Raw genomic sequence first — 25,379 nt, 5'->3', positions numbered from 1 at the left:
CTTCAACATCTCCAGGGAATGCTGGGAAGGCTGTGCTTGAAGCTGACAGACAACCAACAGCTTATTGAAAGACACACGGACAGCCATGCCATGAAGCCCATGGCAGTCTCTTCATTTCATTTCATAGTTGTAGAACATCCTTGGGAATGATAAAGGAGACGCCTGTGGTACAGAATATACTTATTAACAAAAAAAAAAAAGCTTTATACTTCAGAACTGCCTATTGTGTTTTTATTATGTGTTCCCTTCATATTAACCATGATAAGCTCTACCAGTTAATGAGTGTTACTGTTACTCCCATCCTTATATAGGGGTAAAGATAGAAAACAAACAAACAACTCTGGGGTGAAGATCACGTCCTAATAGAGAATAGGGGAAGGGGTTGCTGGGGACGTATTCTAGACTCCCTTGCATTGGGCAGGGATGAGCTGAGCTAGGCAGAGAGCCATCCAGAAGCTAAGGAGCTGGTCATTCTTCCAAGGTGCCAGATGGGGACATGGCCTTGTAATGTTCAAAGAATCCACTCTGCCTGGACACTACAGGCAGACATCCCCTTAGAAAAAAAGATGGCTGCACCAAGAAGTAAATTAACAATCTCCCGCTGGAGCGGGGCCATTTATTAGCCGTGTATGCCTACACAAGTCTCAAGTCTCGAGGTCTGTTTTCCCACCTGTCAAATGGGGCAGGCACTGCTGTGTAGGGGGGCTGTCCTTCACCTCCTGTTACTAAGAAGAATGGTCACGGGGCTTTCTCTTCCTACCGTAGAATTAAGGTTCTGGGCAATCTATTTCATACTTTCTCTTCGTATTAAGTTTTTCTTCCCAATCAATCTAATTTCTCTTTGCTGATTCAAGTTCAATGATTTTATTTATCATAGGGTTGAAATAATCTGCTTTGAGACAGTTAGCAGAATATGTTCTGTCATCTAAGTCTTATTCTTAAAAGTCAGCAACTGCAGAAAGATGACTGTTAACAAAAGGTAGTTATGTTTTTTTAAAAAAAGACTTCTTCAGGGCTGGAGAGATGGCTCAGTGGTTGAGAGCACTGACTGCTCTGCAAGAGGTCCTGAGTTCAATTCCCAGCAACCACATGGTGGCTCACAACCATCTGTAATGGGATCCAGTGCCATGTTCTGGTGTGCCTGAAGACAGCAACAGTGTTCTTACAAACATAAAATAAATAAATCTTAAAAAAAAAAAAAAAGACTTCTCCAGTACTCTCATAATATCTAAGGGTACTGAGGTATTCGAATTATGATCTTTAATTATGCCATCCAGTTAAGAGTTTTAAAAAAAAAAAGCTACAGCTCAAGACAAATGTTTAAGGCACATCCCATCATAAATTAACCATAACGTTCAACCCTTATATCCCAATCTTAGCTCAAAGCCTCATACAGAGGAGGCTGAACAAATGACTTCTGGCTGACCAGAAGCTTATGGCAGCACAGAAAGAACGGAAAGGAATCAGGAAATCGAGCCACGCTCTCTGGTCTCTGGCTCCCACTAAGTTATAGTTAAACCCTGAGGTTCCTGGAGGACTGCATGTGCTGAGAGATCTCAAGTGTGTATCTCAAATGAAGAGTGTCAGAAGTGGGCACATAATAAAGTTCAAACTGAGCTCAGGAAGCAAACCTGGGACCAGCCACCAAACACAAAGTGCCTTCTGATGACAAGCTGCCCTCTTACACATGCGTGTGCGCACACACACACACTTTTGGGCATGCCTTCAAGACTTAGGTTTTAATGTATTCTCCACCATGAAGCTATTAAAAATCATCCTTTTCCCCTGAGTCATCCATCTTTTCCTATCCTTTCTTACCCAAAACACTTCCTTGGTTATAGGCTGAGGATTCTAACTTGAGTTGCGGGGAGGGGAAGCTCAGACCAGAGAAATGCCAGGCATATTGTTTTCAACATGGCTTAAACAGCTTCGGTGTTATAACTGAAAGGAAAGAACAAAGATACTCAAATATTAATCATCCTGCCCAGCTGCCCACTGGGACTCACTGAAAATGGCAACACGTTGCTGGCTCCTGGCCTCGGGTGCACACTGCTGCTGTGCAGCTCGCAGACACTCCCCTTCCTGAACATATGGAGAGATCGCAGGAAAGAATTTGCCTCAGTGAACCCTGACTAGCCAATCAAAACCAGAAGGCTCCAAGTTCAGTGACTAATATCAGGAATGAGCTGTGCGTGGTGACAAGGAAATTTTGTGTGCTAGGGAAATTTATACCCTGAGATCAGCCGTGTCACAGGTGTGCAGGGTCACCTGGAGAGACTGAACTTTAAAGAGGCCAGTTCAAACATTTCTTCCAGCAGCACGCCTGTCATCACGGAGTATGAGAACCCGACAGCACCCCATTGTATCTGGGACCCCCAGGACTGACAGGGGCAGCCGACACACCAAGCCTGCATCTTCATGAGTGTGTCTGCTTTGATGCTCTCAGTCCAGAAGGCAGGGATCGTCATCCGCACTCTCCGGGAAGGGAGCAAAGCCTGGGAAGAGTAAGCCTGTTGGTCTTCAGTCACGCAGCTGGGAAACGGACGGGCTGGGCCTCTCTGACTCCACAAACTTGCTCTTTACCACTGTACATCCGGCATTCTTTCCCCCCTCTTACGCCCTAGTATTCATGAAAAGGTAAAAAGCAGGAAGCTAGGTAGAGGAAACATGCAAACATAAATAGGTTCTGGCTGTTCTAGAAGACCGTGGAAAGCAGGGAGGCATCTACTTCCAAAGGGTAGACTGAACTCCTGAGTCGCCTTGGAAGATAAATTAAGTATGGTAAATCGAACAGTCCTAAGTGGAAATCTAAAATACAAAATTGCCCCTCCATCCAAAGCTTTCTGAGTGCTGGCTTTCTTAAAGTAGAAAATTCCACCCCTGACCTTAGGTCAAAGCACAGGTGCAGGCCAGTGCCATGGCTCGGTGGGAAAAGGTGCTTCCACCAAACTTGAGCTTAGTCTCCAGGACCTCACATGCTTCAAGGACAGCAACACTGATTCCTGAAAGTTGTCCTCTAACCTCCATATGCATACTGTGACATGTGCACCCTTACACACATATACATTACACACACACACATAAATAAATAAATACAGCTCTCTGCCCCTCCCCATTTCAGGGACAGCTGCATCTCCTCATGCAGTGTTAACCTAGTCCCTGAGACACAACGATGAAGGTCAGAGTGAATGAGTAGGGCCATATTGGGTGCCTGGTCACCAGGGCTGCCTTCAACTCTGGCAAAGTGAATACCGTTGTCATTAATGGCCTCTTCATTGACCTCAACTACATGGTCTACATGTTCCAGTATGATTCTACTCATGACAATTTCCATAGCAGAGTCAAGGCCAAGAATGGGAAACCTCATCAACAGTTAGGTCATCGCCATCTTCCAGGAGTGAGATCCCAACATCAAATGGGTAATGCTGAGGGATCATCTGAGGGGTACAGCCAAAAGAGTCATCATCTCCATCCCTTCTCCTGATGCCTCATGGCAGGTATGTACCAGGAATAGTATGACAACTCATTTAAAAATGTCAGCAATGCCTATGGCACCTCCAGCTGCTTAGTACCAACCCCCACATTTAGCAAGGTCATCCATGATAACTGTAGCATTATGGAGGACTCAGGCCCCGTCTATGCTATTCACCACCACCTAGAAGCTTCCCACTAGGAAGCTGTGGCAGGATACACGTGGAGCTGCTCTGGATGTCACCCCATTATCTACTGGTACTGCCAAGGCTGTGTGTGTGCAAGGCCATCCCAGAGCTGAACGGGAAGCTCATTAGCATGGCCTTCCATTTTCCTACACCCTCCCTCCCCCCAGTGTGTCAGTCATGAACCTGACATGGTACCTGGAAAGAGCTGCCAAATACTATGATAGCAAGAAGGTGGTGAAGCAAGCATTGGTGGGTGGGGGGGCACTAAGGCGAATCCTGAGCTACACTGAGGACCAGACTGTCCCCTGCCACTTTAACAGGGACGCCCACTCTTCCAATTTTGACAATGGGGCTAACATTGCTCTCAACAACTTTGTAAAGCTCAGCTCACTTCTTGGTATGACAAAGAAGAAGGCTACAGAAGCAGGGTGGTAGACCTCATGGCCTACAGAGCCTCCAAGGAGTAAGAAACCCTGGACCACCCACTCCAACAAGAACAGAGAGAAAGAGAACTGCCTTCAGCTGCTGGGAATCTCTGTCCCAACTTAGCCCCCAACACTGAGCAGCTCCCCTCACAGTCTCCATACAAGACCCCCATGAGGAGAAGAGGGCTTTAGGGATCCCTACTCTCTTGAATGCCATTAAAGTTCCCTGTACCTGCAAAAAATATATACAAATAGATAAATAAAATAAAAACTTAAAAACACAGGTACACAAAAATATTGCATAAAATTACTTTCAGGATACATAGACATGGTACACAGAAAATTTCAAGTGAGTTTTGTGTTTAGACTTGGTTTGTAACCTCAAGATATCTCATTGTGTAATGTCAATATTCCAAATTAAAAATACTTATCTTAAGCATTTGAGATAAGGGATATTCAGTGTATACTTCCAGGACAAAGGGCACTTAGGCTGCTGAGGAGACGTGAGGTTTGGACGTAAGGAGGGTAGCAGCATGGAGAGATGCACGCTCGCTCTTCAGGTGCTCTGGGAGACTGGGAGGACTCGGAAGTGGATGCTTTTACCCTCAGAAGGATAACTGATACTAAAACCCCACACTGCTTCCAGTGATAGACGTGGCAAGACCTTGGTGCAACACACCTGCAGCCTGACAGGGGCAACCAGAAGAACATCAGCACGGCCCAATGGCTCGGTGACAAATAGAATCTCAGCTTAACTGAACATAGAACAAGAGATAGCATGACTGCAGTAAAAGTGAACATTTATTAAGCACTTGCTGTGTGCACGCACTGTGTTAAGCACCACCTCATTTTTCTCCTCAACAAACCTTCTGGGGACCATTACTTTTTCTACTCTATTCACCCTCGGTGCTGAGATCAGGAAATTTGATTTCCAAAGCTCACGGGGCAACTGATCAAGATGGCTAAACAAGAAGCTTCTCCAGTTAGCCCACTGATAGGGACCCAGGAAACTTCCATCCCTGTAACAGCAGGAATGAAACAGATGCAGAGAGAACAAATTCTCAGTACACAGTAAATATTCTTTTAAAGCTGTTTATATATTTCAACCTTTAAAAAAAAAGGTCAACAGAACTATTCACCAGTGATGCCAATTCTGTTGCCAAATGGCTGCCTGAAATGGTTAGACAAGATAAAATGTCTTGCCAGGTGGTGGTGGTGCACGCCTTTAATCCCATCACTGTAAACACAAGTAAAGTGTATGTGCAGTGGGCCTCTCTCTGTGCCCTTCTGAGGCTGGTCCTTGGCAGGTACCTTGAAACTTGGATGTGGGGAGGGTTGAACTGTTAACTGATAAGTATGGCTCAAGGTGTCTGGGCTGTACAAACAATGTGGCTTATGCTGAACACCTGCTTTCCTTCTGGTTATCTGGAATTTGGATACCCGCCAAGGAGGAGGTAACATTGCCTATGCAATAGGTGCCTTGAATAAAGCCTGGACGCTCACCTCTAATGAGATTCCCTGATTAGCAATATTTCATACACATCATCACAACTCATTTGGGCAGGATTAAGCTCCTCCTGTGTGACTTCACTGGTTCAATGTCCTTGGAAGGCTGCCCCTGGGTGCCCTTGGACTTTACTTCTGAGCCTGGCCCTTGGGTGACTCTGTCTTGTATCTTCTCATGTGATAACTAATAGCCATGAGCATACCCAGTGCACGCTCATTGTTTGTGGGCAAACGCTGACTTAGTAAGCACATGTTCCTAAGGGAAACATGTGACCTCTATGTGCAGATCTCATGCAAGTTACAGTATTTTGTCCCCAAAGCAACTCACTACAGTGTTTCTATCTTCTTTGTATTTCAAAATAAAAACAAGGTATTCAGGTCAACCTATCTAAAAACTCCCAAACACGTCCTGAGATCATCTTCTAGATTCTGTGATTCTGGATCCTGCTAAGTTGGCAACTACTGTTAGTCATCACAAAACCTTACACCAGGACCCAAGGCTAGAACCTCTGATCTTCGGGCATCTTTGCAGGAAAGAGGAAAGAAAAATGCAGCTCGTCGCCATGTCTGACCTTAGAACATGTCAGGAATGATTCAAACTCTTTGTGGCCTTACAATCACTCAAGATTGCAAAAGCGTCACCTGCAGAGACGTGGGGGCTACAAATACACCGTAGTGAGAAGCAAAACTTGAGGAAGGCTCCAACTCAGCTTCAGGCCTCCCTTCCTACAAAGGCACCGAGGAAGGAAACCAGTGTGCGGAGTGGCAGGTGTGGAGTGGCAGGTGTGGAGTGGCAGGTGTTGAGTGGCAGGTGTGGAGTGGCAGGTGTTGAGTGGCAGGTGTGGAGTGGCAGGTGAGGAGTGGCAGGTGCAGTGCTCAGGTGCAGTGCTCAGGAGGACCTGCTCTTTGCTCCTGTGATGCTCCTGGACCTTTTCTGATTGCTGCGCTGTGCTGAAGTGCATTCTTTGGCTCAGCTGCTACAGCTGGAGGGACTGTGGCCACCCCCTCCTTTTAAGAGATCAAACAGGAACTGTGGGGAAGCCCATGGGAAAGGAAGGCCGATGAGTCACCTACCCCAGCTGTCCCAAGGCCTGAGCATCCATGTTCTTTTCTATGACTAATATGCCCAAAGTCATTCTTCCAGAAAACATTTTCCTCACTAGTTACATGGCAAACTGGCTACAGTGCCAGGGTCAAAAGCAACATATGAGCCCAGAAAGAAATGAAGAAGGCACAGTCTAGAAAAGGCAAAGTCCTTGTGGCTCAATGGTCCCGGCTCATCATCAGAACTAAAGCTAGCAGCGGCAAAGCCACGTGACAAGTACCACACCTAGGCCAAGCAATTATTTCTGCATACTCAGCAGACTCAGACACTGGCTCCTGGCTGTGCTGTAAAGAAAAAAGGTATAGTATTCATCTTTACCCCTGGGTCTTCACAAGAGCATCAAAAACCTTGGAATTTCCTGATAAGTGTAGTTTTTGTTATCTGTAAGAAAAGCTTTTAGATCTGTGCTAATGAGATGATTCCTAGAAGACCTTTAAATAATTTGAGGGGAGGACTAGCTCTACACATGATTAGAGCACTGAAAGTTTCAGGCCCAATTTCACCTCCAATGGTGGAGAAGGAGGCTGGTCATGTCATGGCCAATGATCAATCAAGTACTGAAGCCTCCACGAAAACCCACCAGCCAGGTCCTGACAGTTTCGGGGTCAGGGAGCACATGGATGTGCTCTGAGCATGGCCTATGTGGAAAGAGCATGGAGACTCTACACCACCTCCCCCTGACACCTTGCCCCAGTCATTACTCTATTTGGCTATTCCAGAGTGGCAACTGCTATGATAAAACCCTATAAGCATGGCACTTTCTTGAGTTTTGTGAATGTTCTCATAAAGTACCAAATTCAGAAGAGACATGGGAATTTGTAGCCAAGCAGACAGAAGTGCCCAGGGACATCTAGGACTTAATAGTTGTATCTAAACTGGGACGGTCTGGGGGCACTGAGCCTGAGGACCTGTGGAGCATCAGAACTGCTGGATGCTCAGGAAGAGTCAGACAACTGTTGGAATGACAGACTGTCCTTCCTGTTCCCCCATGCACTCCACTCGGTTAACTAGCTTCTTCCTATAGACAAAGACTGTCCACCCTCAAGGACCCAAAACCACAAATACAAGGAACAGGCTTACCTTTCCCCATCTCCCTAACTGTATTAGTTTAGGGAAATTCACCTATGAAGATATCAGATGATAAGTTGGGGTGCTACTCACAGAAAGCCAAGCAAACAACTTCCACAGACACCAAATGAAACATCTGTTCTATCAGAGCCTGGTCCAGAGACCCAGCTGTTTTGGTAAAATATTTTATATAGCTCCTGTTAACTCATAAAAACACATCTTTGAGTTCTCGGCAGTAGAGTTCAGTGTGCTTGTTGCCTCCTATCTTCCAGAGAGCACAAGTACGTTGCAGAGATGATCTGTTTTCTCTAAGAATGGCTCCGCAGTGGTAGTGGAAACACAGAGGAATGCTATTAATGAACAAGTCCTTCAGAAGACACACACACACACACACACACACACACACACACACACACACACACACACGCACACACACACACAGCTACAGAGAGAAACTCTTTCTTCCCAACTAGACAGCACTGGAGACCCGCCAAGCTTGGAGTCAATGGCTACTGGCAGCCACAGAATGTTCTACAAAGAAAGTGGCTGTGAGGCAGGAATTGGGCCTGTGTGCAGAGTTATCTATGGAGCAGCTGGGCCCGAAGACCCTGAGCCCTGCCCTGTGTGGGCCTGCAGCCTCCAGGGTTTACTCCCAGCTGCAACCCTTGGACAGCTCTCTCTGGAGAGGAAGGCCCTTGGGAGCTGGGGTGCGGGCAAGGAAATGAGTCAGAGACTCTGAGATAGCTACAGGGTAGTAAGAGGTCAATGGAGAAGCCATGTCACCCTAGGTAAGAGCTCATGGCATTTCCCCCCTGGGTTAAAGTTCTACTGCTGTCACTTCTAGGGTCCTGACTTTGTTTGCGTGCTCTTCTCACTTACCCCATGAGAAGCCTGCCCATGTACAACCTAACTACGTGTAGATTCCATGTTGTCCCAGGCAAGAAAGAAGCCTTCTGGGTAACCCGATCTGCCATCCTTTAAAAAGCCCACCTGAGCTGGCTATATGTGTCAGCATGGTCCTCCCTTCATAAACATAAAGTGCCAGTAAAAACTTAGCAGATATGCAAGGAAAATCATAGTGGTAAGGATTACTACAAACTGCATGCCTAAAACAACCTTCCTTTCTCATGAGACTAGAGACTACAGCCAGAGATCAAGTTGTCACCAGAAGGCTGGCTTCTAAGGCCCTTCTCGGTGTGTCTCCCTCGTGTCTTCCCATGGTCTCCCTCCATATGTGTCTTGTTCCAGTTTCTTCACCTTACAAAGGACACTAGTCACACTGGATTAGAGCCCAGCCAAGTGACCTCATTCTAATTTAATTACCCCTTTAAAAAGCCTCTTTCCAAATACAGTTACATTCTTGGGGGTAGGCTGTCAGAACACCAGTGCATGAATGGGGCAAGGCATAATTCAGCCCACAACAGCATGAAAGAAAAAGCCTGAGATGAACAACCCAAAACTTGCCAAGGAAAAGCAGGAATGATACACGGAAGAGAAGAAAAATAAGTTGGTACCATTCAAAAGATCTCACAACCAGAAAAACACACTTGTGTGGAAGAAAACAACCACAAACATTAAAGCTTTTAATGTTGAAAACCACAGCACCGCCCCCCAAAACACAGTGACGCAGACAGACACAGACAGACAGACAGACACACACACCAATTAGAAGAGTATGAATGAGGAGAAAGAAGTTAGTAAATCTGCATAAAATGCTGGCCCAGATAAAGTGGGGCTTCTGTTGAAAACAGTATGAAAAATGAGGACTCTGAAGTGAAGCTGAAAATGTCTAAACTTGATTTATCCAGAGATACTTATTTGCTTTAGACTATTTAAGAAAAAAAAATACAAACTTAGGTATGCATGTTAAAAATGTTGCGGACCAAGGTGGGTGGTCTGAGTATCCCACTCTTGGGTGGGGACGGAAGAAATTAGTATTCCCATAAACCTGCCATTTCCCAACTTCTAGATTTATCTGGAAGGCCCGCTTCCATCTGCTCACAGGCATAGGAAGCCCAGTCTCATTCATGCCCTGCCCCTGCATGGGTGTGCACACATTTGGCACTGAGGTCCCCATCTGGCTGAGATGTCTCAGGACCAGGAGGGCTTCTAGACACCACTGGCAAGGATTGGAATCCCTTGGTTGTTTCCAAACCCAGCTAAGAATTGAAGGACCGTTTTAGAAACTGCTTCACCTAACATTTCTGTATGTGAAATATGATTTACAGAAAGCCATTGATTTGAACAAGAGACCAATCCAACCCAGACGTTCAAGTAAAGTGAACATATAGGAAAGCACAGGGCACAGAGGTTTAGTCACAGGAGCTGAACTTTAGTCACTCTAAGCAGACACCTGCCTCAAACAAGGCAAGCCAGGCAATTGCTCAGACCTCACTCCTGTTCTCTATCCGCAAATGCTGCTTGTCCATGTTGTAGCCCAGTTAGTTCTTCAACCAGAACACCCTGCCCCTGTTATAGAACCATTAATTAAAGCCAGTTTAGAATCTGAACTAAGATTGTTGTTATTCATTTGTTTTGTTTTGTATTTCCAGACAGGGTTTCTCTGTGCAGCTCTGGGTGCCCTTGAACTCTGAGATCCACCTGTGTCTGCCTCCAGAGTGCTGGGATTAAAGGTGTGTGGCAGCACCACCCAGCAGTAGTTTTACTTAGTAAAAACAGAGGACAGCAATACCTTCCTCACAGGCATGTAGCCTGTACCTGGAGTCAGGCCCAATGGCAGGACAGTCTTTAGAAGAGGAAGTAGGGAGGTACCTCATTCTCTTGGTCCACTGGTCTATGCTTTTTTAACCAAAGACCTCTGAGGGCAAGAAGCCATGGAGGCTCCCCGTAGGTTGCTTCCAATGCAGGTCCCACACATTGACCTGTTTCATGTTCTTTTTTTTTTTTTTTAAACTGGATATTTTATTTGTTACATTTCAAATGTTATCCCCTTTTCCAGTTTCCCCTCTGCTAAACCCCTATCCCATCCCCCTTACCCTGCTTCCATGAGGGTGCTCCCCAACCCACCTACTCACTCCTGCCTCCCTGCCCTAGCATTCCTCTACACTGGGGCATTGAGCCTTCATAGGACCAAGGGTCTCTCCACCCATTGATGCCAGATAAGGCCCTTTCAGCTCCTTCAGTCCTTCCCCTAACTTCTCCATTGGGGTCCCTGTACTCAGTCCAATGGTTGGCTGCGAGTATTAGCATCTGTATTGGTCAGGATCTGGCAGAGTCTCTCAGGAGACAGCTGTATCAGGCTCCTGTCAGCAAGCACTTCTTGGCACCAGCAATAGTGTCTGGTTTTGGTGTCTGCATGTGGGATGGATCCCCACATGGAGCTGCTTCATGTTCTTAACACAGCGAGACAGATCCTAGGAATCCTCTTGATATAAGCAAACAGACACTGAAGACTGGCTACCTCACTTGTAAGTCTGAGAGTCTCGGCACTATGAAGTAAGTATACCTGCTGTGATCTGTGGTGGGTTATACTTCACCGTGGCTGCATGGGGCAGCTGATCAGTGTGGTCAGTGAGGCAGGGGACAAGCTGATTTGTCACTTTTAGGGCAGAGCATGTAATTACAGGGACAGATGGCCCAGAGCTCTCAGACTTCCTAGTACAGTGTCCAGCAGGGTCTGTTTCAACAAGCCAGGAGAACTGTGGCAAACCTTCCAGAAACTACTTGTTACGTTTTGCTGACATATGGAAAAACAAAAACTTTTTATTTGAAAAGATTTTTTTAAATGATTTATTTGTCTGTTTTATGAGTATACTGTAGCTCTCTTCAGACACACCAGAAGAGGGCATCAGATCCCATTACAGATGGTTGTGAACCACTATGTGGTTGCTGGGGATTGAACTCAGGACCTCTGGACGAGCAGTCAGTGTTCTTAACCACTGAGCCATCTCTCCAGTCCTGAAAAGATTTTTAAAATGCTCTTTTTTCAAATATATTTCTACGTGAAATGCATTTCATTTACAACATTTAAAATGATGCATTACAATGAGCCAAATTCATACAAAAATCCAGCTAGCTTCACCCCTCCAAACACAAATGTCTATAAAGCTATAGGGCAATGGGATTCCACAAACATCTTTGAAAAACAACTCCATAAGTTTGTTTATATCAACAGATATGCTTATTAATTTTAAGCTTATACGTACTAAATTTACATTTTTTACATGTAAACTTAGTAATTTTACGTCTTGGAATTTTAAATGCAGTAGCAAAAGAAACAGAAAAAAAAAAAACCTTTTTGAGATTTCACAATAATTTTTAAGAACATAAAGGGTCCTAAGCCACAAAGTTTGAGAGCTAGTTACTAGGTAAAGGGAACCAAAAGTCAAGTCTATGAGGTGATACAATTAAAGAGCCTGAAGTACCAATGACAGAGATACCCAACAAAGTTAAGCTACGAGTGTGTGTGGGGGGGGGAAGGGGGAGGGAGGGAGGGGAAGAGGGAGAAGAAGAGGGAGAGGGGGAGGGGGAGAGAGAAACCTTCCCCAAACTTTATAAAAAGAATTGATAGAATCTAACAGGAAGTTGCTTTTCAGAGACACTGAAGGACATTTCATTTACGTCTCTCAGAGGATAACACTTCACACTTCAGAAAGTCATATGACATGAGAACATAGTTAATAAGCCAAATCAAATAAATATACATAAAACCCTGCACACATTCGGGCACATGTATGGAGGTCAAAGGACACTCCCTAAAGTCAGTTCTCTCCTGCCACCTTGTGGGACCCAGGCACTAAAAGAAGGTTGTTTGTGGCCTGTGAGCAAGTGCCGTGCCTTCTGATCCACCCCAGCAGCCCAGGATTTTTCTTTCATCAGTTGGCTTCTCTTCCTCTTCTAGCTTATACAAACTAACAGGATAGGAAAATTTTACACTGTATGAAATCTCCAGTTTCAAACACTCATAAGTTTTATCTCTAGCACAACCGGAGAAATACATAGCCTAGGAGAATGGGAGGCACTTCTCTACAGACGACCATAAAGAAACTTGACTGACACACTTTGGAAGGATCTGATACTAGGGCTGGGAAGATGATTCAGTGGTTAAGAGCACTGTCTGCTCTTCCAGAAAACCTAGATTCAGTTCCCAGTACCTACACAATGGCTTACAACCATCCATAATTCCATTCTAGAGGACCCAGTGCCTCTCTGTCCTCTACAGGGTCCTGTATGTGATACATCTATGCAAATGCAATTATACACACAAAATAAGTTTATTTTTAAAAAACTCTAACACTGGATAGGACAGAAGAGGTTCCACTCCTCATACACCATACCAGAACAAGGCTAACTACAGTCAAAGCATAAGCAAATGCCTAAGAAGATTTCAGAGCTTCTGGTGCAGTTGACTTGAACAACGTGCTCCTGTAAATTATGCTTTAAAGAAATCAGACTAAGGGGTTAGAGATGACTCAGTGGTTAAGAGCACTGATTGCTCTTGCAGAGGATCCCAGTTCAGTTCCCAGCACCCACATGTTGGCACATAGGCATCCTTAGCTCCAGATCCTGGGAACCTAATAATACATTCTCACCTTCATAAGAGACAGACACACATGTAGTACACATATATGCATGCAGTCAAAACATTCAAAATAATATGAAAAAAAGTTTTGCCTTGTTTTAAAGAAAGAAGTCATCTCAAAGGGTCAGACAGTGTAGGCTTACAGGTAAAGGAGGATGTTATCCTGTAAACGTGGCTAATCTGAATTACATGGCAACTGACAAAAAGACACGCAAATTTGTTTCCCATTGCTGCTCCAACATTAGTAGACAGAGGCTGAGATCAGTTTCAATATTTTCCTCCAGAAAGTCAAGATTTTGCTCCAGAGTTTTGAGGGAAGACCATTTTCTGCCTTTCCCAGCTTACAGAGCCTCTTTGTCCCCCTTTCTTTGTAGCCCCTTCAGCTCTCCTCAGAGCTAGAAGATACCATCTCGTCTCAAACATTGCATTGTCAAATCTCCCCTGCCTCTCACCTGCAGTCTCACCCTTTCTTTTGGTGGACTAGACTTGAAATTTAGGGCCTACTGCCTGTTATACAGCCAGCCCTGCCTCTCTCTCTTATATGGATACCTGTAACTGCATTTAGGATCTACCTGCATAATCCCAGATACTCTTCCTGTCCTGACTGCCTCAACTTGACACACCTGTACAGTCCCTTTTACCCCTCTAAGGCAACATTTCAGTGACGGAGCTGTGCCTGTCTTGGCAGGGTTTGGGAGAGGTAGCCACACAGTATTATTCTTACTTTCACAGTGAAAATTCAGCCAGGAGTTCTAACCAATCAGTAAGTGCTGACCAACTGACTCTATGAAGTTCTGAGAGCATCATGTCCTTCAATGAACAGTCATATTTCTGAAGGACTCGTCATTGGTTTACTTGCCCCTGGAATTGGTGTTAGGAAGACAAGTGGCCTTCCCTGCCACCCTGCTCTCCCAGGCCCTACATACAACAAACCAGGGACATACAGGCGCCCATCACTGGGATGTCCCCTTCCCTGCTACTCTTTCCTTTATTAGGCCTGGTCATTGTGCCTGAGCAAGTCACTGGCATTGGCCAGATGCTCTTCATTCTCTATGGTAAGGATAAAAATGGAATTCCTAAATTGAAGATAATTTGATCCTTTGGTTCTGTGGTTATGTTCTAAGTACAGTGCATTTATTAGTAAGGTTTGACCTCTGCCTCCAAAACAGTCTGGCTGGTCATCATTCTAGCCTATTGCTTCTCTAAGGAAAATTAAAACAATGATTCTGTGGCTCCATAAATCATATGGAGATATTTCCCTCAAAATACCCGTGCCCGTGGCTGATTTCTCCGATATACATGAGTTTAGCAAATGAAATGGAGACTAACTAGAGTCCTGTTCAGAGTGGGTTTTGTATTGTTTTTAATCCTGACAATGTCAGTTCTTGTGAGAGAAAATGGCTGAGTCTGCTCTATCTCAGAGGAGAAAACACCCATCAGAAAACCACCCATGTAAATAACTGCTGGCTCTCTGGGAGGTCACAGGAGAAACCCAGCTTATGTTGGCCTATTACATGGAAAAGTAATGTGTTTGTCTAGATATGCATGCTTCCATCTGACTGTGGGATGGTGATGGGGAGGGGTGAAGTTGGGGGGATGCAGAGATGTGGGGTAAACTATGTGATACAGAGAGAAAGAACTGTCAATGACCATAACCTCTGTAGGACACAGGTAACTATGAAGGTTCTGTGCATGTGTCACGGGAGCATATGGGGGGGCAGTGTGACAGTGCAGTACTAACTCCATCCTCTCTGTGCAGCTGGCAGGGCTATGGCATCCTGACGCCATCAACCTGCTCTCCACTCAACATTCAGACTTACATAGTGTAAAGTTCTATGATAGACAGCAGAATGGCTCATCAAGGCTGCAAGTGAAACTAAACCTTCCAATAGGCTGGCCTTAAGGGGCGTTTCCCCAGCTGTCTGGGTGGTGCAATGTAAGCACAAGGGTCTTCAAATGTGGAGGGGAAGGCAGTACTAGAAGTAGTGGGGATACAGTATTGTTGTTGGCTTGGAACACGGAAGGGACTGTAAGCCAAGGAATGTGGGTGGCCACTAGAAGCTGGAAAAGGCAAGGAAACCAATCCATCCCTAGAGCCTTCAGAAAGGAATGTTGATCTCTTGTTGATATATTGGTTTTCACCCAGCAAGACTCAAGTCAGACTTGTATGCTACTGAACCGTAAGACACTATGTCTGTGTTATTTTAAGCCTCTACTTTTGTGATAATATCGTAACAATAATTGGGAGCTAATGCAGACACAGCCTAGGCTTTGAGGAGTGTTAAAGCGCCACAAATAATTCTAATTTGCAGCAAAATCTGGTAGCCACTAAACTAAAGACAAAGACATGCTGGTATGCTTGCTTGTGCTGGGAAACACGTGCCAAATTTACCTAGGAAGGTAGTTAAGTCCGACACAAAACCATGCATCATTCATCCTCAGTCACGTACCCACAGACACTGTGGCCTACATACGCCACAGGAGGACATGTTCATCAGTTTAGGTCAGAGCCCCTCTGCTCCAAACAGGCAAATTTCCTTGAGATAAAAAAAAAATAAACAGCAGATAGCCACAGATTTTTAAGTAAAGCTTATTATCTTATTAATACTGTTTCACAGTGAAGGGACTGAGCAATGCCTGGACCAAACACAAATCCATAAATGGCCTATTCATGGCACTAGCAGGAGAAGGAACAATTGTCCCCTCAGTGCGAAGCTCTCTCAAGCCGCCTTAGGACTGTAGAGACAGAGGGTTCTCCATTTGCTTATGAGCCTATTTACGTGTGACAGATGCTCAACAGCTGGATTTGTTTATTTATGATAGAGAAATGGACTGAAACCATGGGAACAATGACCACATTCCTCCTCAGGATCAAGGAGGGGAGTGCCTGTTGCATGGCTTTCGCAAGTGCAGCCTCCCTGCAGAGAGAGACTCCATCCACTACAGGACTTCACACCCATACCCACACATGATGCTGACCTTCCTCAGAAGCCACCCCACTATGGTACTGCCCCCAAAGCAGAAATTTCAGAACCTTTCACAGCTCCTTTGCCTCCCTACTCTGGCTTCCTTGCTGAGGAAGCTGGTACCACAGAAAAGGAGCCATGTCAGAAAACAGGTTCAGTGCCACCTTTTAGAAAAGATACGGCACTCAGAGGTCTCTCTGCACCTCTGAGCCTCATTCCTAACAGTGACGGCATCCCCTTCCTGTCCTCATGTAGAATACACAACATGCTGTGGACAAGAGTGCTCAGCATATAGCGAGGGCCAGGGCATCACATCTATGCTGTACAGTCTCCAACTTCTTGTCTTGTATTCTCTCTAAGCCATTACTGAAGACTCAATGTTTCCAATTGTACCTCTCACTGCCATCTCTGGTTAGATGCATCTAATCTGGACTTAGAGTCGTCACTCACAAACCACTGAGGCCTTTTGATTTCTGTGACTGGACCCCTTGTGGTGACAACGTTGTCTGTTGTTTCCTGCATGTATCCCCGCTCCCCCCTCCCCACTACTCTTGTGTTCTCATCCTCTACATAACCCAGGCACAAAAGCCTCCAAGTCTTAAGACTCCAGACCACCACAGCCTACAAGTTCCTCCTTCTCTTTAAATCACTTCTGTCACGTCAAGACCTGAACAGACATATTCAAACTGTTTTTGTCCCGTGACCTGGTCATTTATGATGAAAGGTGAACAAACTCCACTAGGTGCAGAGATGAGAAGAGGCCTACACAGCTTTCTTATGCTTTATATCAAAGTACCAAACACTGAGCAAATTTCACATCTTCCACAGGGAAGAAAAGCTCTCGGAATAAATAGATCATAAGTTATTTGTCAAAACAGTAGGGCCAGCTACAGTCAGTACCTGCCTGTAATCCCAGCACTTGGGAAGCAGATACAGAAGAGAGCAATGCAAGTTCAAAGCTAGCCTGATCTGCAGAGTGAGTTCAAGACCACCAGGGTTATAAAAACCAAAATTAATTAAAGCAATCACTGAGGACTGGAAAGATTTTAGTGACATTTCTGTACACGGTATTAGAAAACTGCAATGTAAACTGTCCACAAACTACCACAGGCGCAGTAAGCCACTGCAGACGACTGACTGCAAATCCTCCAAGCCGCATAATCGAAACTGATTGAGTGAACATGTGATCAATCTTACCATTCTGTTCATCCAGTTCATTCCCAATTTCCTGGCCCATTTGTTTTTGGCGACTTATGATAGAGGAAAGGGCATCAAGACCCGCGTCCTGTTCTGAAAGAAAAGGAAAAACAACTGACTAAAAATCAAAGGAAAACAGTTTAAAGCTAATATAAATACATATATATACATTCATACATGCTGACAGACAGACAGACAGATACACACACACACACACACAAACATACACTCATGTACACCGCAGAGGGAGATCTCTCAAGGCAACTGATGCTATCCAACATATAACAAGAGTGGCACTGGTAGTGGTACTAGAACAGCAATTTAAATACTTACTTCACACCACAGACTGAAATGATTTCCTGATAAATTCATTACTCAAATATGAAATAGAAATTTTATTAAATTTGGCTACACCAACATTTAACCCTCTAGTATATAATACAAATAGAACATGTATAAATCAATAAAAATAAGGCATGCATGCACACAGGTGCACATGTGTTGGAGTCTGAGGATATCATATGGAGTTCTCTCTGGCACAAGGCTATCTGAAGTGGGAGGGACCTGCAGCTCCTGAGTACTATGTAGTATACAGAAAGTAAGCTCAATGCACTGACAGAAATGCTCGAGACTTCAATGTACCCACTCTTACTAAGTCTAGGAAGCATATATAAGAACATATGCAACTAAGCAATAATGCGTCTACAAGGCTCTTCCCTAAAACATGTCCCTTGTGCTGGACATCAACTGACTGCCTCTGACATCAACTGTTCATCTTTTTGACTACTCTGGAACTTTTTCTGGAGCCCTTAGATTTTTTTGCCTCTGCATGAGATGTGATGCTTAAAACTGATTACCAATTTTGTAGATTCTTCTAGAATCACCTAGAGGACAAGCCTCTGTCAGGTCTACACAAGATTACCTTGCTTAGGTTATATGAGGTTGGAAGACTCATCTTTAACGTGGGCCTGGGGCCCAGACTGTGTAAGAAGAGAAGCCCCTTGTGCTCGAGCACCATGAGGCCATGAGCATCGTGAGGTCATGAGCACCGTGAGCACGGTGAAGCTGTGAGCACCGTGAGGCCATGAGCATGGTGAGCACGGTGAGGCCGTGAGCACGGTGAGGCGGTGAGCGTGGTGAGGTCAGGTGCTTCAAGCTTCACAGGAGCTTCCCTCCAACTGTGAAGTGGAACAAACCCCTTCTCTCTTCAGTTGCTTTTGTCATGGTAAGTTGCTTTTATAGAAGCTACAGAAAATGTAACTAAGATACTTCCAGGCTCCAGCCTTCTTCCTTGTGCGTGTCTCTCCCGCAGGAAGAAGGCATTGCCTGTTTCTGTTTTGGAGTGCAGGTCCTGGAAAGTGAAGCCAGGTTGGTCCATGCAAAGCACGTGCTCTCCCATTGCATTACACACCCAACTCCTACTCCTCCCTCTTGACAGACTCCTTCAGTGCTCACAACTTAATCAATGGCCAATTCCTCTGGAGCGCAGCTGAACGCAGAAGTCAGGGACTCCTCCCCACACGTCCCCTCCTTGCCTGATTAAGTGAGCACCAATGAGGTGCTTTATCATGAACATTTACCCTGGAACACTAAGAAGTTGCGTCACTCAGGCAAGAACTAAAATCCCAAGACTGTCCTCTGAGCTCTGCTCAGCCCTGGACTCGGGGCTGCTCGCTGACGATCTCAGTCTGATTACTGACTGCATCCCAGGTCTTACTACTTCTGCTGTCTTCTAGTGAGTTTTCGTAACTTCTTACTGGCAATCCCTCACAGCTACAATCTCTAGTTTGGTTGATAGCTTTCTACACTGAACTTTGCCTGTGAATTTCTCTTTTCCTGAATATGAGTGTGTGTGTGTGTGTGTGTGGTGTGTGTGTGTGTGTGTGTGTGTGTGGTGTGTGAATTACCAAAAAATTTTTAACTTTGTTTTTTGTCTTCTCATGTATTACAATTTAAAGAAAAAGGTAAATTAAACTCAAGCTATTCAAGATCTTGTCTTTAAAAGTCAATGTATGTGTCTTCAAAGTGGGTCATCTTGGTGACATCTCTGCAAGAGCCTTGTTCCTTCGCTTCCAGGTGCACTGAGCAAGGACTGTGAGGTAAGGTCTACAATTCACCCAAGGGCCATTTGCCAGCTGCAAATTTCCTATACATTTTATAAATGACTTCTTCATGTAATGGCTTATCTGTGAAAGCAGAACCACAAAGTCTCACTCAGGAGCTCACCAACATCTACTTACAGTTTTGTATAACTCTTTTTTACAGAATTAAATTATTATACTTAGCTCTTTGATTCACCTGGAATTTATTTAAACTTAAAGTGTGAGGCAAGGACCTCTTGGTGACACTTTTTGACACAGCGTACTTTTTAAAGGCTATAAACAGCCTGCTGTGTCTAGGGACCACTCCAAGGCACCATTTTACAGCAAAATCACTTTATAATGAGGTCCTCTTGGTCCTCAGTAGCGACCTCCTGGATGGCCTCCAAGATAAATCTATCATCAAACTCACACTGCGGAGGGACGTCTACACTACAGCAAAAGTCCAAATGCACCCAAGGAATAAGCCATAGATGGACTGAGGGTCAGCACACTGTGAAATGATGGGAAAATGGATGGAAAGCGGAAAGCAACTGCCTCTAAGGTCGTCAGCTAGGAAAAGACACTGAAGCACTGACATTGTTTCCTTCAGTCAGAATACAAATTGTTAGTGAAAAATAGCTATGCTAAACTTTTCTTCAAAGTTTGTTGTCTCCTAAAGTTCTCCCTAATGCACATCAGAAAGGAGAGGGAAAACTCCCCTAGTCTTGTGATTGCCACCAACTAGAGCATCTGCTCAATGTGTAACTCTGGTACAATCAATCAACCTTTATCCCACAATCCAGACACAAAAGATGCTGGACAACTCAAAATGATCATGTCAATCACTGGAGCTTCTCTGAGCTATAAGCAGACATTTCTAAGAGGCAATGGTTTCACCATTTAGTAATAATCAAAATAAAAGGCTGCTTCCAACAAAAATAAGTCAGGACTCACTGCAGACGATCTACTTACAAACAGCAGAAGTGGGACATTGTAACAGTTCATTTTCCATAATCTACCTCACTCTGTCACACTGTCCAAGGCTTAATGCCTCGGTAATGTGTCACAATGGGATATTTGCAACATACCAGACCCTGAGTCATTCTTCAACTTTACAGTGGTGTAGATTTTAAGGCAGGATTACTGTGGAAGAAGTAAAGCATGTACAATGTACATGTACATACACAGTGATACAAACATTCAGACATACACACACAGACACACACACACACACTCCGACATATCCAAGATGCCAAGAACTTGCAACTGTGCTACTTTCCATGAAAAAGCAACTTTGCAGATACAATGAAGATGAAGGTGTAAGACAGGAGATGAGGCTGGAGAATCTAGGTGGACCTGATACAATTCTATTAGCTCTGAGAAACAGAGGTTGCCCAGCTTGTCAGAGGGAGCCATGACAGAGGGTTAAAGAGATGTAGTTGCTGGTGTTGAAGACGGAGCTATGAGCCAAGGAAATGGGGATCTTCTAGAAGCTGGACAAGACAATGGGACAGATTCTGCCCTTGGGCCTCCAGAAAGGAAAGCAGCCAGCTGACACCTTGATCTGAGCCACTGGAGACCCAAACTGAACTTCTGCCCTTCAAACTGTGGCGAAGTGAGTAATGTCACTACATGTGTGCTAATTTATTGTGGGAGCACTAATACGATCATTTCTGAGAGTCCCTGTGGAACCATTAGGTGTGTAGATACTTCCTATATTTAGACATTCAGGAAAACCATCCTCTAAATAAGAATTACTCAACTGTGGGAGGACAGTTTGGTGGCGGTAGATAAAAAACAAAGGGACAGTCATCAGAAAGTATTATGCCAAAAATAACAAGCCTGATTCTAAGCAAGCCACTAAATCTTACCAATTTACAGAAAATATCTAGGTCACAGAATATGCTGAACAACTTATGGGGAATGCACTGCAAGAACTAGCTAAGGGGAAACTACAGAGTAAACAACCTGTTTAACAAAGAAAGTGCACAGGGAAATAAAACAGTTTGAAAAGAATCATTGATACTGTTAAGACACTTCAGAGGTATACCTATTAGTGACAACGGATGGCCTACATTCATACCCTGCACCAAAGAGTCTAGAGGAAATACTACAGAAAAATCAGGGAAATAGGAAACTGTCTGCCAGTTTGATTGAACTGAGGAATTATTTCTAATTTGGCAGGAGGGGTAATTGCACTGTAGTCTTTAAAAAACAGTCATGGGCACAGAGAGATGGCTCAGAGGTAAAGAGCGCATGCTGCTCTTACAGAGGACTGGAATTCAGTTCCCAGCACCCACACTGGGCAGCTTATATTCACCTGTAATTCCAGCAGAACCCACACTCTCTTCTAGACTCCACGGGTATCTGTATTCACATGTGCACATAGCCACACACACACACACACACACACACACACACACACATACATAATTTTTAAAAATAAACATGTCTTTTTAAATGTCCTTATATTTTATAAACATATTTTATGGTATTTAGGTAGAATATTCTGAAGTATTCACATTAAAAATGACATAATGTCTGGAGTTCACTATAAAAATAATCCCAGGGCATACGCATAAGGATCGGAGTTCAGTCCTGAGAGCCCACAGTAAAAACTAGGTGTTGGGGCATGTGCTTATTATCCAAGTACTGGGGTAGCAGAGGCAGGAGTCCTCCGGGTCTTGCTGACCAGCCAGCCTAGCTACCTGGCAGGCCTCAGGTCTCAGTAGGAGCAAAAAGGTAGACAGTTCCTGATGAACAAGACCCAAAGTGACCTCCATAAGTGTGAAAAACGTGTATTTGTGCAGTATGTGTATATACATATACACAATCCTGGAGGTGGGTATCTGGGTACACACAGATAACTACTGAAGCAGGATGAGGAAAGGGATATAAGTTACTCTACTGCATTTGAAACTTCCCATAGCAAAAGGTCATCACCATGTTAACAGCAAAAAGGATGAGGCTAGAAATGGGAATCAGCTGTAGAACTCTTGTTCAGCGTGCACAAGACCCTGGGGTCAGGCTCCAGCAGAGGGACCAAGAAGTCTGTAGCAAATGCTCAAATGTAGAAAGAACAGCTACAAAATAAAATAATGGAGTCCAAACCATGCTGACTTAGGAACTTCACCAACAGACTCGTAAGGAGGGGGAGGAGAGCGGGAACTACAGACGGACACACTTCATCACATCCTATAGTCTGACTCGGGTACCGTAGCCTGTACTGACCACTGTCTCCTTCCTCTGCTCTATCCTGATCCTCAGGAGACCAACTTACTGCCATCACCAGTTACCTCTACTAAGGTCTATGCACATCTGAAGCTGCTGCTTAAGTAGCGGGTTAACCTTAGGCTGTCATAAGGCCTAGCTTCTAGGTTGAGCAAGAACAGTATTCATTGTCCTCAAGTCTATGATCTAGCAATAATTTGGGGATAATTTTCAGAGTATTTCTTAGTCTCCACACTAAAGCAGAGAAAGGCTGTCATGGTTTGTACATGTTTGGCCCAAGGAATGGCACTATTTGGAGGTGTAGCCTTGTTGGAATAGGTATGTCGCTGTGGGTGTGGGCTTTAATACCCTAGTCCTAACTGCATGGAAGTCAGTATTCTGCTAGCAGCCTTCAGATAAAGATGTAGAACTCCCAGCTCCCCCTGCACCATGCCTGCCTGGACGCTGCCATGTTCCCACCTTGATGTTAATAGACTGAACCTCTGAACCTGTAAGCCAGCCCCAATTACATGTTGTCCTCATAAGACTTGCCTTGGTTGCTGGGCGGTGGTGGTGCACACCTTTAATCCCAGCACTTGGGAGGCAGAGGCAGGTGGATTTCTGAGTTCGAGGCCAGCCTGGTCTACAAAGTGAGTTCCAGGACAGCCAGGGCTACACAGAGAAACCCTGTCTCGAAAAAAAAAAAAAAAAAAAAAAAAAAAAAAAAAAAAAAAAGAGTTGTCTTGGTCATGGTGTCTGTTCAGCAGTAAAACCCTAACTAAGACAGAAGTTGGTACCTGGGACTGGGGTGTTGCTGTTATAGGCCTGAAGAATGTGAATTTGGGGACTTTGGATTTGGAGAGCTTTGGAATGTTTTAAGTGGAGCTTAATGAGCTGTCCTAGTAGGAATACGGAAGACTTTGTTGCTGTGAGTGATTTGAATGGTGCTGACCTGGCCCAAGAGGTTTCAATGGAGAAGAACTTCAGTATGTGGCCTAGAGACTGTTTTTTGTGGTATTTCGATGAAGAATGTGGCTACTTTGTGCCCTTGTTACAAGAGTCTGCCTGATGCTAAGGTGAAGGGACTCAGATTAATTGCACTGACAAAGGAAGTCTCAGAAACACTCATCATAGACTTTGTTCTCTGGTCAAATCTCATGAAGAACATTTTTTTGTTTTGTTTTGTTTTGTTTTGTTTTTCTGGTTTTTCGAGACAGGGTTTCTCTATGTAGCCCTGACTGTCCTGGAACTCACTCTGTAGACCAGGCTGACCTCAAACTCACACATCCGCCTGTCTCTGCCTCCCAAGTGCTGGGATTAAAGGCATGCAACATTTTAAACAAGCATAGCAAGCTGAAAAGGGGAAAATATAAAATATATAGTTTGAGTATTAAAGGGGCACCAGGAAGTGAAATGAAGCTGAATCCTGTGTTCAAGGAAGTAACAAATTAAGGAAGTGGGACTTTGGGGAAGATCCTACCCAGCTAAATTTAGACCTAGGCATGGGGTACACACCTTTAATCCCAGGAGATAAAGCCAAACAGATCTCTGAGTTCAAGGCCATCTTAAGATAGAGCAAGTTCTAGGTGAAGAAAAGCTTAAACCCAGGCTTGGTGGTGCACACCTTTAATTCCAGGAGACAAGCATGTAAATCTCTGAGTTCAAGGTCAATCTACTGAGCAAGATCCAGGACAGCCAAGCTTAGGCAGTGAAGAAGTTGGAAAAAAGGAAGCTAGTGAGAATATAATAAAACAAGGGGGCCTCGTTCCAGCTCCTGCAAGCAGGAGAACACGGCAGCTTCAGACATCTGGCTGGCTGGCTAGCTGGCTGGCTTTAGAGTCAAGAATAGAAGGGACTACTAGGACAACTGATGCTGGCTAGCTGGAGCCAAGAAATCAGTGGTTATTAGGAAGAGCCCAGCATCACTGAGGTGGAATCCTATGGGAAGTGTTTTCTGAGAACACAAAGAAGCTGTGTTCCAGAGATAGCCGAGGCTGTACTTCCTGCTGTAGCAGTACTTCGTCATGCAATGTGTAAGAGTCACCCAGGTGGTACTGGATTTGAAGACATGAAGAGGTCATGAAGAACAACTGAGGCTTGCCACTGTGAGAAGCCATGGAAGGCCATTGGTGAAGGTGCAGCCTCAGTTGCAGTTGATGGCTCAGGACTGAAGGGGTCACGCAAAGGAATTGAGGCTTGGAACCATGAATAGAGCCTATGAGAAGTTATTATTGGTGAAGCCTAGTTGCCACAGAAGACCCCAGCATATCTGAGACGCCAGTGCCATGGGGTGGTCACCAAGAACAATAGCAACAGTGGCGTGAGCTTAGAGTGCTACAGGGGGCATTGCTGGAGAAGTGACGCCAGCCCTTTGGAGGAGGCCAGAAGATCATGTGTTGATCCCACACATTGAAACAAGAGGCTGTAACATTGAAGGTGCCTTGGAGAGTCTCCACGATGTTCAACATGCCAGAGCCACGGTCTATCTACTGAGAAAAGCCATTAATAGGGAGTGGAAACAGCCCAGGAGAAAGAAGTTTGTTGCAGTCAAGAAGGATGAAAAAGGAGTTGGAGATCTGAAGACTGCTTTGACACCAGACATGGGGATGCAGAGTTTGGA

General features: G+C 44.7%; 1 protein-coding gene across 2 annotated transcripts in view; it reads right to left on the bottom strand.

The window, feature by feature from the left end:
- The window catches only part of Stx8 (syntaxin 8), a 239,198-nt gene that overhangs the window by 162,996 nt on the left and 50,823 nt on the right, over nucleotides 1–25,379 (bottom strand). For both annotated transcript variants that reach the window (XM_031352893.1, XM_031352892.1), the window contains exon 6: nucleotides 17,469–17,561. In XM_031352893.1, coding sequence (XP_031208753.1) covers nucleotides 17,469–17,561 — 93 coding nt within the window. The remainder of the gene's footprint in view (nucleotides 1–17,468; nucleotides 17,562–25,379) is intronic.

Source organism: Mastomys coucha, unplaced genomic scaffold (genome assembly GCF_008632895.1).
Source record: "Mastomys coucha isolate ucsf_1 unplaced genomic scaffold, UCSF_Mcou_1 pScaffold5, whole genome shotgun sequence".
Taxonomy (NCBI): domain Eukaryota; kingdom Metazoa; phylum Chordata; class Mammalia; order Rodentia; family Muridae; genus Mastomys; species Mastomys coucha.
The sequence above is the reverse complement of the archived record's forward strand: the minus strand, read 5'-3'. Positions and strand labels throughout refer to the sequence as shown.